General features: G+C 44.9%; 1 protein-coding gene across 1 annotated transcript in view; it reads right to left on the bottom strand.

The window, feature by feature from the left end:
- The window catches only part of FHAD1 (forkhead associated phosphopeptide binding domain 1), a 133,520-nt gene extending 117,618 nt beyond the window's left edge, over positions 1-15,902 (bottom strand). Inside the window, exons 1-2 of the mRNA XM_079928530.1 lie at positions 15,851-15,902; positions 14,409-14,515 (exon numbers count right to left, since the gene is read on the bottom strand). Coding sequence (XP_079784656.1) covers positions 14,409-14,515; positions 15,851-15,884 — 141 coding nt within the window. The 5' untranslated portion in view covers positions 15,885-15,902. The remainder of the gene's footprint in view (positions 1-14,408; positions 14,516-15,850) is intronic.
- Positions 15,903-16,156: the final 254 nt, after the last annotated feature.

The following is a 16,156-nucleotide window of genomic DNA, read 5'->3' as shown; positions in this document are numbered from 1 at the left end:
AACTGAATTCAACAGCACATTAAAAGGATCATACACTATGACCAAGTGGGATTTATTCTTGGAATGCAGACTTGATGTTTCAACATATGAAAATCAATCCATGTAATAATACATCACATTAACAGAGAGAAGGAAAAAAATGATCATCTCAATTGATGTACAAAAAGCATTTGACAAAATGCAACACTCTTTCATGATAAAAGCACTCAACAAACAGGGAATAGAAGGAAATTACCTCAACATAATAACGGTCAAATATGAAAAAGCCCACAGGTAGCATCATACTCAAAGGTGAAAGACTGAAAGCTTTTCCTCTAAGATCAAGAATAAGATAAGGATACCTGCTTTTGCCACTTCTATTCAACAAAGTATTGGAAGTCCTAGCCAGAGCAATTAGGCAAGAAAAAGAAATAAAGGCATCCAAATTGGAAAGGAAGAAGTAAAATTATCTCTGTTCACAGACAACATGATCTTACATGTACAAAATCCTAAAGAGTCCATGAAAAACCACAACCCTCTTAGAACCAATAAACAAAATTCAGTAGCAAAATCGTAGGATACAAAATCAACACACAAACATCAGTTGTGTTTCTATATGCTCACAATGAACAATCTGAAAAGGAAGTTAAGAAAATAATTTCATTTCCGATAGCATCAAAAAGAACAACATATTTTGGGATAAATTTAACCAAGGTGGTAAAAGATGTGTACACTGAAAACTACAAAGTGCTGCTGAAAGAAATTAAAGACACAAATAAATGGAAAGACACCCTGTATTCATGGGTTGGAAGACTTAATATTGTTAAGATGTCATTACTACGCAGCAGGATCTACAGATTCAATGCAATCCCTATCAAAATCCCAATAGCAGTTTTTGCAGAAATAGAAAAATCCATCCTAAAATTCATATGGAATCTCAGTGGACCCCAAATAGCCAAAATAATCTTGAAAAAGAAAAGCAAAGCTGGAAGCCTCACACTTCCTAATTTCAAAACTTACTGCATACAAAGCTACAGTATTCAAAACAGTGTGACACTGACATAAGGTCAGGCACATAGACCAATAGAAGAGAATAGAGAGCACAGAAATAAAACTTTGCATATATGGTCAAATGATTTTTGACAAGGGTGCCAAGATTATTCAATGGGGAAAGAACAGTATTTTCAAGAAATGATGCTGGGAAAGACTGCAAAAGAATTAAGTTGAACTCTTACCTTACACCACATACAAACATTAACTCAAAGTGGATCAAAGACTTAAACGTAGTCTAAAACTATAAAATTTTTAGAGGAAAACACAGGAGGAAAGCTTTATGACATTGGATTTGGCAATGCTTTTTTGGATATGATACCAAAAGCATAGGCAGCAAAAGTAAAAAATAGATAAATTCAACTATATCAAAATTTAAAACTTCTGTGAATCAAAGGACACAATAAACAGGGTGAAAGGCCATCTAGAGAATGGGAGAAAATAGTTGCAAATCACAACTCTGAAGAAGGGTTAATATGAAGAATATATAGAGAACTATAACTCAACAACAACAACAAAAAAACCCCCAAATAACCTGATCAAATATGGGCAAAGAACTGGAATAGACATTTCTCCAGAGAAGATATACAAATGTCCAACAAGCATATAAAAAGATGCTCAACATTACTAGTCATTAGGGAAATGCAAATCAAATCCACAGTGAGATACCACCCCATACCCATTAGGACGGCTACTATCAAAAACAAACAAACAGGGCTTCCTTGGTGGCGCAGTGGTTGAGAGTCCGCCTGCCGATGCAGGGGACACGGGTTCATGCCCCGGTCCGGGAAGATCCCACATGCCGCGGAGCGGCTGGGCCCGTGAGCCATGGCCGCTGAGCCTGCGCGTCCAGAGCCTGTGCTCTGCAACGGGAGAGGCTGCAACAGTGAGAGGCCCGCGTACTGCAAAACAACAACAAAAACAAACAAACACACAGGAACAGAAAATAACAAGTGTTGGCAAGGATGTAGAGTAGGGGGACACTTATGCACTGCTGAGAATGTAAAATGGTGCAGCTGATATGAAAAACAGTATAGCGGCTTCTCAAAAAATTTAGAATAAAATTATCATACGATCCAGCAAGTCCACTTCCGGGTATATACCCCAAAGAATTGAAAGCAGGAACTTAAAGAGATATTTGCACACTCATGTTTATAGTAGCATTATTCACAATTGCCAAAAGGTGGAAGCCACCCAAGTGCCCACTGACTGATGACTGGATAAGCAAAATGCGGTCCATCCATACAGTGGAATATTATTCAGTGTAGGAGGAAGGAAATTCTGATACATACTACAACACGGATGAACCGTGAGGACATTATGTGAAGTAAGTGTCACAAAAAGGCAAATTTTGTATGATTCCACTTATGTGAGGTACATAGCGTAGTCAAGCTCATAGAAACAAAATAGAACGGGGGCTGCCAGGGGCTGGGGAAGGGGGAAACGGGGAGTTGTTGTTTAATGGGTACAGTTTCAGTTTTGCAAGATGAAAACTTCTGAGACTGGTTGCACAACAATGTGAATCACTCACAACTACTGATCTGTACACTTAAAAGTGGTTAAGATGGTAAAATGTATATGTATTTTACCACGATTTAAAAAGTGGCTAAGATGAAGTGACTCACTCAACATCAAGATGCTGGCACAGGGCAATGTCAGGGTTTGAACCCAAGTCTAATTCCAAAACCTGCACCTTTGATTTGTACCCTGTGATTTCCAGAGTAGAGAGTGATTTAATAATGAGAGAGGAGACAGGCAGGACCTAATATAGAAAGCAAGTGCATTTTTTTAAAGGCTTCTGCATTTTAAATATCTTTAAAAAGTATATAGCGAGTCCATAAAATATTGAGACGTTTAAACATCTATTAACAATGACCATTCTGCTCTGATGACTCCTGTGCTTTGAGGAAGCCTCCCCGGGAAGCTGACTTAGTTATGACGTTGCCCTGAGGTTCGCTGACGTTGTCGCTGAGGTTCGACGTGTACCTGGAACCGTCCTTTGGAGCTAGGTTTCAACCCTGCATCACCTGGAACTGGGAAGCCCCATCTCAGACCATAACCTCCCGATCCCGGCCTTCCTTATCCTCTCTCTCGTCCTCTCCTTGAGTCACATAGCCTTTGCTCCCCTTCCCCTCCCTGTGGGTAATGCCCTACACTCACCCAGCCTGGGCCCTGCTCAAGCCCACCAGCTCCTTCAAGTCCATCCCGGCCCCCAAACCCTCCTGCCACCCTCACGCTTCTGTCCTGAGGCTGCCCAGTGCTCTTTGGGCCCCCCAGCCAGCAAGTCCCTGCTCTTAGGCTTTCATTCTACTTTGACAACAGCCTCCTAGGTCTTCACCTCCTGCACCTGCCGGCATCCTCCATCTGCTTCTCCCGACCCTCCTCCATCCCTTTCCACGGCGCCCTCTGCCCAGCAGGCCCACCTGTGCAGCTGCATCATGGGCTGATGGGCTCCTTGCCTCTGGTTTCTGGTTGGGTTTGGCCAATGGGGGGTTAGAGGTCAGAGCAGGGAGGAGAGAGGTTGGGGTACTTACTCCCCTGGCTTCCTTTCTGTGGGGCCACACAGCTTCCGTCAGAGGACTCTACCCAGCCCTCGGGGTCTCCGGGTCCCAGGAATGCCCCTGCCCCTCACCCCTCAGCTCTGGGGGTGGGAACAGTCCTCACTCATACTAGCTCTGGGCCCTGCACTATCCTTTGTGGTTTCTCTGAGCCCTGCCCACTCCCTGTGGAGTCCCTTCATGAAACTCCTGTCCATCACTCCACACCCCTGTGAATGTACCTTCAGCCCCCCGCCAGGACCTGGACTTCCCAGGCATGGAGAAGCTCTCAGATGGGACCTTCAAGGCTTCTCTTAGCTGCCAAGGGCCTCCGGGTGGTCCTGCCTTCACCCCACCCTGGTCTGGTCCCTCTCCTCAACCATCTCTGCTTTAGCATCCTCATCTTGACAGTGTAACTTCCGTCTAACCTGTGAACCTGCTTACCATCCCCTCGGCCTAGAAACGCCTCCCCTTCCCCCTTCCTGTCCTTTATTGTCAAATGGCTTCAAGAGCGTTCCTTTCCCGCTGGGTCCTCAACCCACTGCCATTGCCCTCGGGGGCCTCCTCGGGCTCTCGGCCTCCCTGTGACATGTGACACAGTTGTCAGAGAGAGGCACGTGGCCTGATGGTTCAGGGGTTGGGGAAGCAGGACAATGTGGTGGTTATTAGACTGGGCTCGAGTCCAGCTCTCCTACTTCCTAGCAGGGTGACCTTGGGCAAGTGATACCTCAGTTTCCTCATCTGTAAGGTAACAAAAGGACAGTCTTATAAGTTACTGGTGACGTATAAATGATACATACAAAAGCCCTTAGGAGAGAACATATGGCAAATGTGAAATGTTCTCTATTAAGAGCAAGAGGATGGGCTCTGGAGTTAGAAAGCCTTGAGTTCAAGTCCCACCTCTGCTACCTTCCAGCTGCGCAGCCTGGGGCATGGTTCTTTGCTTCTCTTCAGTTGCTCCCTGAGCAGCAAAAATGAGTTTCATAAGCTGGGCTTCGTAGGATTGACAAAAGGTACTGCTTGGGGAAATGTTCAAAGGAGTGGGATAACATTTTTTTTTTTTTTTTTGCAGTACGTGGGACTCTCACTGTCGTGGCCTCTCCCGTTGTGGAGCACAGGCTCCGGACGCGCAGGCTCAGTGGCCATGGCTCACGGGCCCAGCTGCTCCGCGGCATGTGGGATCTTCCTGGACCCGGGGCACGAACCCGTGTCCCCTGCATCGGCAGGCGGACTCTCAACCGCTGCGCCACCAGGGAAGCCCAAGGGATAACATTTTTGAAATTAACTCGTGTGTGTGTGTGTGTGTGTGTGTGTGTGTGTTTTATCTATTTCTTTTAACCTTTTGGTTCTTGGCTATCCCATCCCCCAGCCCCATCCCCCCACTGCCTCAGGAAAGGGATGTAGTGCAGAAATAGTAAAAAATTGGGGTTTTCAAAAGAATAAAGAAATGAGGAAATGACCAGGCGCTGGTGAGACGACGAGTCTGGGAGTGGAAGGAAAGAAGAAGTTTCTCTGCTTCCCTGTCAGCTGGATCCTTCCTCCCCGGTCTCCCCGGGAGAGCCCTGTGGACCGGCAAGGCCTCAGGAGAGGCTGGTTCTGAAATCAGACTGCCCGAGCGTGGCTCCCAGTGCCCCAGCCTCCCTCTGTGACCTCAGGCAGGATACTCAGCCTATCTGTGCCTCAACGCCCTCATGTGTAAAGTGGGGCAAACAACACTAACCTCCTAAGGATGAAATGAGTTAATACACTCGAAAGTGCCAAGAACAGTACCTGGCACAAAGCAAGCTGTCTCTGTTATTAATCCCCTCAGCCTGGCAACAGCTCTCTGGCTCCCTCACCTCTCTGACTGCTTCCAGGTCTCCACGCCGGGCTGCTCTCCCCTCAGATGTCCATTTCCTCCTCACTCTGTCCATGGGCTGGGGCCACTGTACCACCCCCTCGATTCGCAGATGTGTATTTCCAACCCCTGGTTCATCTCCAGGCCCCAAACTGCCTGGCTGCTTCCTGGATGTTGAGGTGCTCACTCAACCAATCCTGCTTCTTCCCCTCTTGGTAATGGTATTATCACCTTCCAGCTCATCCAGCCATCTTTCTCCATGGCCTGTGGCATTGATCCTACTGATTTCTCCAGAAAGCTCTCAGACCAGTCCCAAAGCATCGGTCCAGTCAGGTGGTAGTATTAATGTGGTGGGCAGAATGGTCTCCCAAAGATGCCCATGTCCTGATCCCCAGAACCTGGGAATATGCCCCATTACGTGGCAAAAGGGACTGTGCAGATATCAAGGTTACTAATCAGTGCTCTTAAAAGAGCACTGGGGACTTCCCTGGTGGCGCAGTGGTTAAGAATCCGCCTGCTAGTGCAGAGGACACAGGTTCGAGCCCTGGTCCAGGAAGATCCGACATGCCGCGGAGCAACGAAGCCTGTGTGCCACAACTACCGAGCCTGCGCTCCAGAGCCCACAAGCCACAACTACTGAGCCCACGTGCCACAGCTACTGAGTCTGCACGCCTAGAGCCCGTGCTCCGCAACAAGAGAAGCCACTGCAATGAGAAGCCCGTGCACCGCAACAAAGAGTAGCCCCCGCTCGCCGCAACTAGAGAAAGCCTGTGCTCAGCAACGAAGACCAAACACAGCCAAAAAAAAAAAATTAAAAAAAAGAGGGAGACTATCCTGGGTTATCCAGGGGGGACTAATCTAATCCCACCAGTCCTTATAAGCAGAGAACTTACTCTGGCTGGATTGGAGAGATGAGCGGTGGTTCTTGCTGGGCCTCCACTTAACAGCCCCAATGCTCCTCTTCCTGGGAAAGCACCAGGTCAACGTTTCCTCTTTACCCAAATCCCCCACTAGATGGCGCCACCTCAGCCTGTTGCATGAATGAGGATCACGAGAACATTCATCTCACATTTCACTGACAACCCCCATTCTGGATTCCACAGGGTGGAATTTCCCTAGCTTAGTCAATTATCTTGTTATCGCAGTTAACTGAGAATTTCCAATTTAGATATTAGATGTTCCCAAAGCTAAATTTACACTCAAAAAGTGAAGCTTCTTTTTTTAGAAGCTTGAGTCAGCTCAGTCTGAAACTCAGCCCCACCTCCCCCGACTAGCTGTGTGATTTGGGCCAGTTCCTTAACCTTTCTGAGTTCCATGTCCATGTCATCAAATGAGGATAATAATGATAATAGTAGTTCTCACCTGCACAGGATTTGTTTTGAGGATATAATTCTATAAATAGATATACAGAACATACATAGATGATGTATAAAGCCATGTGAGATACAGTAAGCAGTCCATAAATGTATGCTGTAGCTGTTTGTATTACGTATGCTATTCAAAAGATTATGATCTTTCTTTCATCTCACATCCATCAGAATGGCTACTATAAAAAAAAAAGGGAAATAACAAGTGTTGGTGAGGATGCAGGGAAAGTGGAACCCTTGTGCACTGTTGTGAGAATGTAAATTGGTGCAGCCACTATGGAAAACAGCATGGCGGTTCCTCAAACAATTAAAAATAAAATTATCATATGATCCAGCAAGTCTACTTTTGGGTATATATCCCAAAGAACTGAAAGCAGGGGCTTGAAGAGGTATTTATACACCCATGTTCATAGCGTTGTTTGCAACAGCCAGAAGGTGGAAACAACCCAAGTGTCCATCGGTAGATGAATGAATAAACAAAATGTGGTGAATCCACACAATGGAATATTATTCAGCCTTAAAAAAGGAAGGATATTTGGACACATGCCACAGCATGGATGAACCTTAAGGACATTATACTCAGTGAAAGAAGCCAGTCACAAATAGACAAATACTGTTATGATTCTACTTCTGTGAGATACCCACAGTAGTCAAGGTCATAGAGACAGAAAGCAGAATGGTGGTTGCCAGAAGCTGGGATGGGGGGGCACGGGGAGTTGTTGTTTCATGGGCGCAGTTTCAGTTCTGCAAGATTCAAAGAGTTCTGGAGATGGATGGGGGTGACGGCTGCACAACAGTGTGAATAGATTTAATGCCACTGAACTGCACACTTAATAAAAGTGGTTAAGATGGTAAATTTTATGTTATGCATATCTTACCACAATAAAAAAATGAGAAAAATGAGATCACGATCGAGCCCTTTCCTCTGAAATGTTTCCTTTTGGAAGCCCTCCATCTGCCGGTGAGAAACTAGGTCCATCAGTTGCTGTGGTGGGAACTGACCAATGAAATCAGCCACCAGTTCCCAAACAGGGGACAAAACATTCCCTGAGGACTGGCGAGACCAAACAGGTGAACCCCCAGAGCGAGGAGCACTTGGGGAGAAGCCAGGGGTGAGGTGGGGGTGGGGGGGGGACGGGAGCACGCCCCAGGCGGGAGGACAAGCGGGATGCAGATGGGGAGCCAGCAAGTGCACCCTCCCAGGCCTGTTCCATTCCGTGGATTTCCCCACAGAGAGTCCACCTGTCACCTTATGTCTCACAATGTAGGTGTTCGCTTAGAATAAGAGAAATGTGAATTAAAATGACACAGGTACCATACTTCACCCCGTAGATCAGTGAAGATCCAATGGGTGGTCAGCACCCTAGGCTGGGGAGGGAGTGGGAGACAGGCGTCCACTGCTGGCAGGACACCACATCCGGAAACCTCTGGTGGGCAATGTGGCCATGCCCATCAGTGTTACAGCTGTATGCGGCCTTTGATGAGCAGACATACCTGCACGTCCGTGAAATGATGCAAATAATAGGACAGTCCCAGCAGCCTTGTTTAATAATAATAAACAAGATTATGATGTAGGCTCTGGTTCTTTTCTGAGAGGCAGCCCAGAACTGGCAGGGGCCAGGAAAAGGGACGGGAGTCATCTGGCTGGATGGGATCTGGTGTGTGTGTGTGTGAGATTCAGTCTGGCTTCACGACCCTCCGATCCCATGCGAGAAGGGCTGACCCAGGCTGGAGAGGTGGCTCCGCCCATGAGAAAGGAGCCGGCTGGCAGGACACTGACCACCGAGGGTGGAGGTGCGGACACCAGCATTTCATCCCCCTGTCTTGTCTGTTCTTTCTTTTTCTCCTCCATCTCCACCCTCCCAGCTGCAGCCCTGTGCTGACTTGGGCTGTCCTAGAGCTCAGTCTTCTAGGGATCCTGGAACCTCCCCAGGGTGGGACTGGGGGAGTCTCTGGGGAGGGGGTAGGGTCAGTCAGCCCTTCATTGTTTAACCTTCGCTTCTCTTTTCCTCAAAACAAGGTTTATTGAAATAATACACACACACACACACACACACACACACACACACACGCACACACACACACAAGCAGGAGCTCTGCTGATCAAGAAGGGAGAGGGAGGGAACACTGATGGTGGGGTTCTTGAAGTGTGGTCCTGGAACCAACTCCAGGGGACTCCATTCCCCCCACCTGACCCTGGGGAGCATATAAATGTGAAGATTCCTGGGCCTTACCCCAAACCCACTGGGTCAGAATGTCTAGGAGTTCATGTTTAACAACCACTCTTAAACATATGGAAAATCCAACAACCACTGGCTTGGTGTTTCTTCATTCTGGAAGACTTGAGCCCCTTTCTCAGCAGCGTTTAGATAACAGCCATATCCAACTCTAAAAACTACAGTTTACAAGACACATCAAATCACATAAATTACAACTCGCAAGGTTTAGCTGTGAAACGGGCAAGGCTGAGGCTTCTGAGCCGTGTAAGACGGGAGAGGGGAGACTGTGACTAGAGCTCCTGGTGGCTCGTCTGCACACAGCAGCCGGGATGCTCACTGGCAGGTCTGCCCCTTGTTTACCAGCCTTCAAGCCTTCTTCCCATCGCTTTTCAGATAAAGATCAAAACCCTTACGGTGACATGAAGGAGGCCTACTTGTCACTTAGCCCTCCTCCTTCCCACTCTGACTCTGGACGCCCTGGTTTTCTCTCAGTCCCTTGGGCTCACAATATGCTCTTCCACCCCAGGGCCTTTGCACATGCCATTCCCTTCTCCTTTTGTCTAGTTAAGTCCTCCTTGTCTTCCATATTCCTTTCCTTTACAGCCCCAATGTTGGAATGGAATTAGTCACATCTTTGTGGGATCATCTGACTTACTTCTCTCTCTCCTGGCAGCTTCCTGATTGTAGGGACCAGGTCCAGTTCTGCCATCGCTGTGCCCCTAGACTTGGCTTGGTGCTGAGGCTCTGGGTAAATACTGTGCAAATAATGAGTGATAACAACAGTTATCACTGTTGACTATAAACAGTTCTCACTAGCCTGGCTATAAACAGGCTTCCTATTGCCTCTAGGGAACCAAACTCCTTACAGGATATAGAAAAAAAGCCTGGACGGGAAAACCCTGCAAATATCAATATTGATTTTTCCCTGAGCCAAATGATTACAAATGACTGTTATTTTCTTCCTTATATTTTCCTTTCTCCCAATTTTTAAAAACAAGAAGCATGTAACTACCTTCCATTATTGGAAAGAGTAAATGATGTTGAAATACTACGATACCAATAGTCAAAACAACATGTCAGCCTTGCTGATGAGAAGAGATCTTTAGAAGCATGACTGCCTGTTCTTTAGGATTGATCCAGGCAAATAAAACAAACAATCTTTTTTATTTGCTAGATGTAACCTCTGGGTAATTGCAAGGATGACTTTTTATTAATATAAATCCCTGAATTTTATTTAGTGGAATGACCTCTAGTGGCCTCAATAACATAAACTATAAATTGACTACTGAATTATTCCTCGGGATGGCTCGTAGCTGATCAGGGGTGATTCTTCTGATCAGAAAGGCCCAGTGAAGTCAGCAGAGGGGCAACTTTTACCTTGTTTTATAAAACTGGAAAATGTTGATATGTCTATAGGTTTCAATTCTTCAAAATGGACCCATGTCCCCACACCCCTCTTCAGAGCAAATCTCCTCTCCCATTTAAGCTTTGGGAAGATGATTTGTCTAAGAGAAGACAGAAGCGCCCGTCAAAAGTCTATCCCCAAAACGCTTGGCAATTCATGTATCAGCTGTCCTCCAGGGATCCCAAATGAGCTCGTGCTTCCGGAAATGCAACTGATTCCTTCATAAATCAATGTGACTGTAGCTGGCAGCAGTGATGTATTTATTTTCTTTTCCTTTTTTTTTTTTTTTTTTCGGTACGCGGGTCTCTCACTGCTGTGGCCTCTCCCGTTGCGGAGCACAGGCTCCGGACGTGCAGGCTCAGCGGCCATGGCTCACAGGCCCAGCCGCTCCGCGGCACGTGGGATCTTCCCGGACCGGGGCACGGACCCGTGTCCCCTGCATCGGCAGGCGGACTCTCAACCACTGCGCCACCAGGGAAGCCCAGTGACGTATTTCTTAAGCTAAGTCCGAGGAGCAGTAAGCAGTCAATTATTTTTATACAATGAATGCATCTCAATTTCTGTCTAGTTAATAACTGTCCTCATTGGTTCCCGTTTCCAAATGGCTTATTAATGTCAGTGGATCCTCATCTCAACCCTGTGCACCTCTGAGGATTCTTCTCAGTCTCTGTTTTATGCGACCATAGTAATGATCATTGTGTCATTTACTGAGCACCACATGCCAGGCTCTTTAGGTGCATTTCTCACTTAATCCTCAGAATAACCCTGTGAGGTAAGGGGTTTACAGACAGGGAAAAGGAGCTCAGAGTGATTAAGTAATTTGGCTGAAGTCACTCAGCCACAAAGTAGCCTAATGAGATTCAAACCCAGGTCTGTCTATCTCCAAAGCCTGTGCTTTTAAAAATTACTACAGTTTTCTAATATCATAGTCAGGTTCAAAACAGAGATCTCTGTCTCTACTTTAGCCAGACAGGAAATAAAACTACCCCAAATCTATGCCTTGTTAGGATAAAGAAGAAACTACAGTGCTTCTTCTTCTTCTTTTTCCTCCCACTTTGCACACTGCACAGGTTTTCTGTGTCCTTGAAGGGAGACCGTATCATGGAGGAGAATCTCACAGGGAGGTTCATGGAGTTATCTTTAAATCTGTTGAGTTTACAATAAACATTCTCAGAAAACGAGGAATAAGGGGGGAAATTTCGCACTTCGTAAGAACATGTAGAAAAACCCTACAGCTAACCTCGTACTTAACGGTGAAGGACTGACTGCTTTCCCCTAAGGTCAGGAACAAGTGCATATAAGGATTTATACACTGCTCTTGTTCAGCAGAGTCCTGGAAGTCTTAACCAGGGAAACAAAGCAAGGAAAAGAAGATTAAAGGCATTCACATCTCCTTTTCTGAAAGGAGAAATAAAATTGTTCTTATTTGCAGATGACGTGATTGTTTATGTATAAAATCCCAAGAAATCTACAATAGCCCTTATATAAGAAAGTGCAGTTAAGGCTGCAAGATACCAAGAAGCACACACAAATCAACTGAATTTCTATATACTGTCAATGAACATGTGGACACCAAAATTAAAAATGCAATACCATTTACAATCACTCAAAAAAAAAAGAGAGAGAAATACTTAAGTGTAAATCTAACAAAACACGTACAGGACTCGTATGCTGGAAACTACAAAACACTCATGAGAGACACTGACTAAATGGAGAAATATACCATGTTCATGAATTGGAAGAAAATGTAGGAGTATATCAATTATTCTCACATGGATATATAGGATTAAACACAATTCCAATCAAAATTACAGCATGATATTTTGTATATACAGACAGGCTTATGCTAAAATGTAAATGGAAAGGCAAAGGAACTAGAATAGGTTAAAAAATTTTTTTAAAGAAAAGTGGGAGGAATCACTCTACCTGATTTAAGACTTGTCTAGCGACAGTAATCAAGGCTGTGTCATAATGGTAGAGGGACTGACACATAGATCCATGAACATAATAGGGAACCAAGAGAGAGCCCCCAGACAAAGTGTGGCCAGATTATTTTTGACAAACTTGCAAAAGCAATTCAATGGAGAAAGGATAGTCTTTTCAACAAATGGCTCTGGAACAACTAAATGTCCACATGCAATAAAAATGAACTTTGACCTAAATCTCACATCATAAACAACAGTGAACCCAGAATGGTTCATAGATTTAAACATAAAACTATAAAACACTTAGAAGAAAACATAAGAGAAAATCCTCAGGGTCAGGGACCTGGTGGCATGTTCTTAGACATGACACTAACAGCATGATCTATAAAAGAAAAAAATAACTACCTGGACTTCATCAAAAATTAAAACTTTTGGTCTGTGAAATATTCTGCTAAGAGAATGAAAAAACAAGCTATGGATGGGAGAAAATATTTGCAAACCATCTATCTGACAAGGGACTCACATCTAAAATACATAAAGAATTCTCAAAACTCAATGGTAAAAAACCAAACAATTCGATGAGAAGTGCTTAAAAGACAGGAAGAGATATTTCCCCGAAGAGGATATGCAGCAGGCAAATACGTACATGAAAAGACATTTAACATCACTATCGATTTGGGAAATGCAAGTTAAGACTATGATGAGATACCACTACACACTTACTAAAACAGCTAAAATGAAAAACAGTGTTTACGCTAATTGCTGGTGAGGATGCGTCTCATACGTGGCTGGTGGAAATGAAAAATGGTACAGCCACGCTGGATAAGCCCGGCCGTTTCTTTACAAACCGAATATATATTAACACATATGTTAATCCATGCAATCATACTCCTGAGCATTTATCGCAGAGAAATAAAAACTTATGTTCACACAAAAACCTGTACACAAATGTTTATAGTAGATTTATTTGTAATAGCCCCAAATGGAATCAAAATGTCCTTCAAAAGGTGAATGGTTAAACATAGGTGATACGTCCATACCGTGGACTATTACTCAGCAATAAAAGAACAAGCTAATAACCTAAATGGATGTCAAGGGCATTACACTGAGTAAAAAAAAAAAAAAATCAATCACAAAGGTCATACATAAATGATGAAAATTATAGACACGGAGAACAGATGAGTGGTTTTAGGGGCGTGGGGACGATGGTGGGAGGAGGAATTGTGACTATAAAAGGCATATCACAAGGGACATCTCTGATGATGGAATACTTCTGTATCTTGATGGCCACACACAAATCCACACGTGGTAAAATGGCACAGAACTCCACACATGCTTCGTGCCATTCTCTCTACGATTTGTGCATCTATAATTATTTCAAAATAAAGTTTTAAAAAATCTGTCGAGTGAAGTCTGAGAGAGGTCTGCCTTTCACAGTCGTAAAGGGATTCCATTGCATTTCTCTTTCTGCTTCAATATTTTAATCCCTTTCAAAATTTTAAAAGGCTCCAAGCCACTGTTTTTATAATTCCTTACTTACAATTTCTTCCAACTTCCTTGGCTGTCAATGAGCTGGGAATGTGGACCGAGCCACAGCTAATTCAGAGAATGAAAGGAAATGAGAGAGCGCTGAGGCCACGCCCGGGGCTTACCCTGATTTACTACTTGGAGGTGTGGGGGCGGGGGACGGCTCCGAGGGGCCCACAGTCTCCAGAAGCGCTGGAAAGGGCGAGAGGCCATTGCTCAAGCTGGGCACTTCAGGTGGCCGTGGCTGCCGGACGCGGAGCAGGTGAAGGTCAAGCATCAGCTCTATGCCCACCTTCCAACCCGCGCCATCAGGGTGGGACACCGCAGACACAGTCAGCAAAGGACAGAGGGCCCATCGCAATTTGCACTGTGCTCATTCGCACCACACGTGCCAGGGAGACCCAGCACATGCGGGGACTGGTTACTGGTGGCACACCGAGGAAGGCTGGGACTGTTAGCCAGAGGCTGTGCTTTAGAAGAGATTGGAGTCCACAGAACAGTGAGGACTTTTGGTGGCGTGAGGGGTAGGGAGGGTCAGGGACTGGGTAGGAAGAGGTCTTACCTCTAAAACAAGGTCTGAATCTTCATGCTTTCCAATCGTAGTGCTTTTATTCAGGACAAAAAAGCCTTCTGCGCTCTTTAGATAGGCCCTCATACTCTCTGCTTCCCCTATAAAAGGTTTACAGAAGACAATTCTGTTAGAAAAATACAGTCCTCTAATTATTCAATATCATATTTAGAATGAATGGAATACACCATAATGTCCACAGGAGAAGTCAGCAGAGGTAGGAGTGGATAGCTGGAGTTAACAGTGATCACAATTAGAATTCCTCACATTTTTAAGACTGTCCTTTTAACAGTGATATCCGGCATAGATGAGCTTGGTTCTGATCACAAGAGGACATCCTTTATGTAACTCAGAGCACAAACAAGCAGTAACAAAAAAAAAAAACCCAAACAAATCTGAATTCCACTGATAACTGCTCTCCACCTCCCATTAAGCTTAGTTTGGGGTTAGTTATCTGACAGAATCAAGTACTCAGTGTTACTAACCCACCACTTACTAGCTCTGTGACTCTGGGTGAGTTACTTATTCTCTCTCTATGCCTCTGTTTCCTCATCTGTAAAATGGGGCTAATAATACTCTGTATCCTAAAGAGTTTTGTGAGGATTAAATGTGAAGCATCTAGAATGGGGATTGCCACACTAAACACCCATTTGTCCTACTGTGATTATGACTGTTATTAATCTTGGGCTTCTGAACTTTGACTCAAGGAACCCCAACTTCTACAGAGCTTCTTAAAGTGCGGAAGAGTCAGTCATCAAGGAAATGGGCATTAGAAGATACTTTCTTTTTAAGTCACCGCACTCCTTCATATATTTAGGTTAAAAAAAAAAGATTTCCAAAGACAAAATATCAAGATTATAGCTTGGCTGTATGGTCAAGACTCTGTACGTATCTTTTCCTGGCATTTTATTATGAAAATGTCAAACACACAGAAAAGTTGAAGGAAGTGGATGGTGAACTTCTATATAACCAACACCCAGATTCTACAATCGACATTTTGCTATATTTGCTTTATCACATATTTACCCATCTATACCTTTTATATTTTAATGCATTTCAAAGTAAATCCTATACATGTTTTTAAAATTTATTTATTTATTTATTTTTGGCTGTGTTGGGTCTTCATTTCTGTGCGAGGGCTTTCTCTAGTTGTGGCAAGCGGGGGCCACTCTTCATCGCGGTGCGCGGGCCTCTCACTATCGCGGCCTCTCTTGTTGCAGAGCACAGGCTCCAGACGTGCAGGCTCAGTAGTTGTGGCTCACGGGCCTAGTTGCTCCACAGCATGTGGGATCTTCCCAGACCAGGGTTTGAACCCGTGTCCCCTGCATTAGCAGGCAGATTCTCAACCACTGCGCCACCAGGGAAGCCCTATACATGTTTTTTAAAACATAAAAATTTCAGTGACTTCAGTAGGTTCCAAGATGTTGATAATTCACCTGATATTTGAATTCTGATCCATCTCAATGCCATGTCAAAGAAAGGCTCTTTTCTTTTTTTTCCGGTTTTTTTTTTTTTTTTTTTTTTTGTGGCTGTGTTGGGTCTTCATTGCTGCATGCGGGCTTTCTCTAGTTGCGGCGAGCAGAAGCTACTCTTCCTCACAGTGCGCAGGCTTCTCATTGTGGTGGCTTCTCCTGTCGCGGAGCATGGGCTCTAGGTGTGCAGGCTTCAGTAGTTGCAGCACGTGGGCTCAGTAGTTGCGGCACGCGGGTCCTAGGGTGCGTGGGCTTCAGTCGTTGTGGCTC

Source organism: Stenella coeruleoalba (genome assembly GCF_951394435.1).
Source record: "Stenella coeruleoalba genome assembly, chromosome: 1".
Lineage (NCBI taxonomy): Eukaryota > Metazoa > Chordata > Mammalia > Artiodactyla > Delphinidae > Stenella > Stenella coeruleoalba.
Note: the sequence above shows the minus strand (reverse complement) of the source record. Positions and strands in the feature narration are given on the sequence as shown.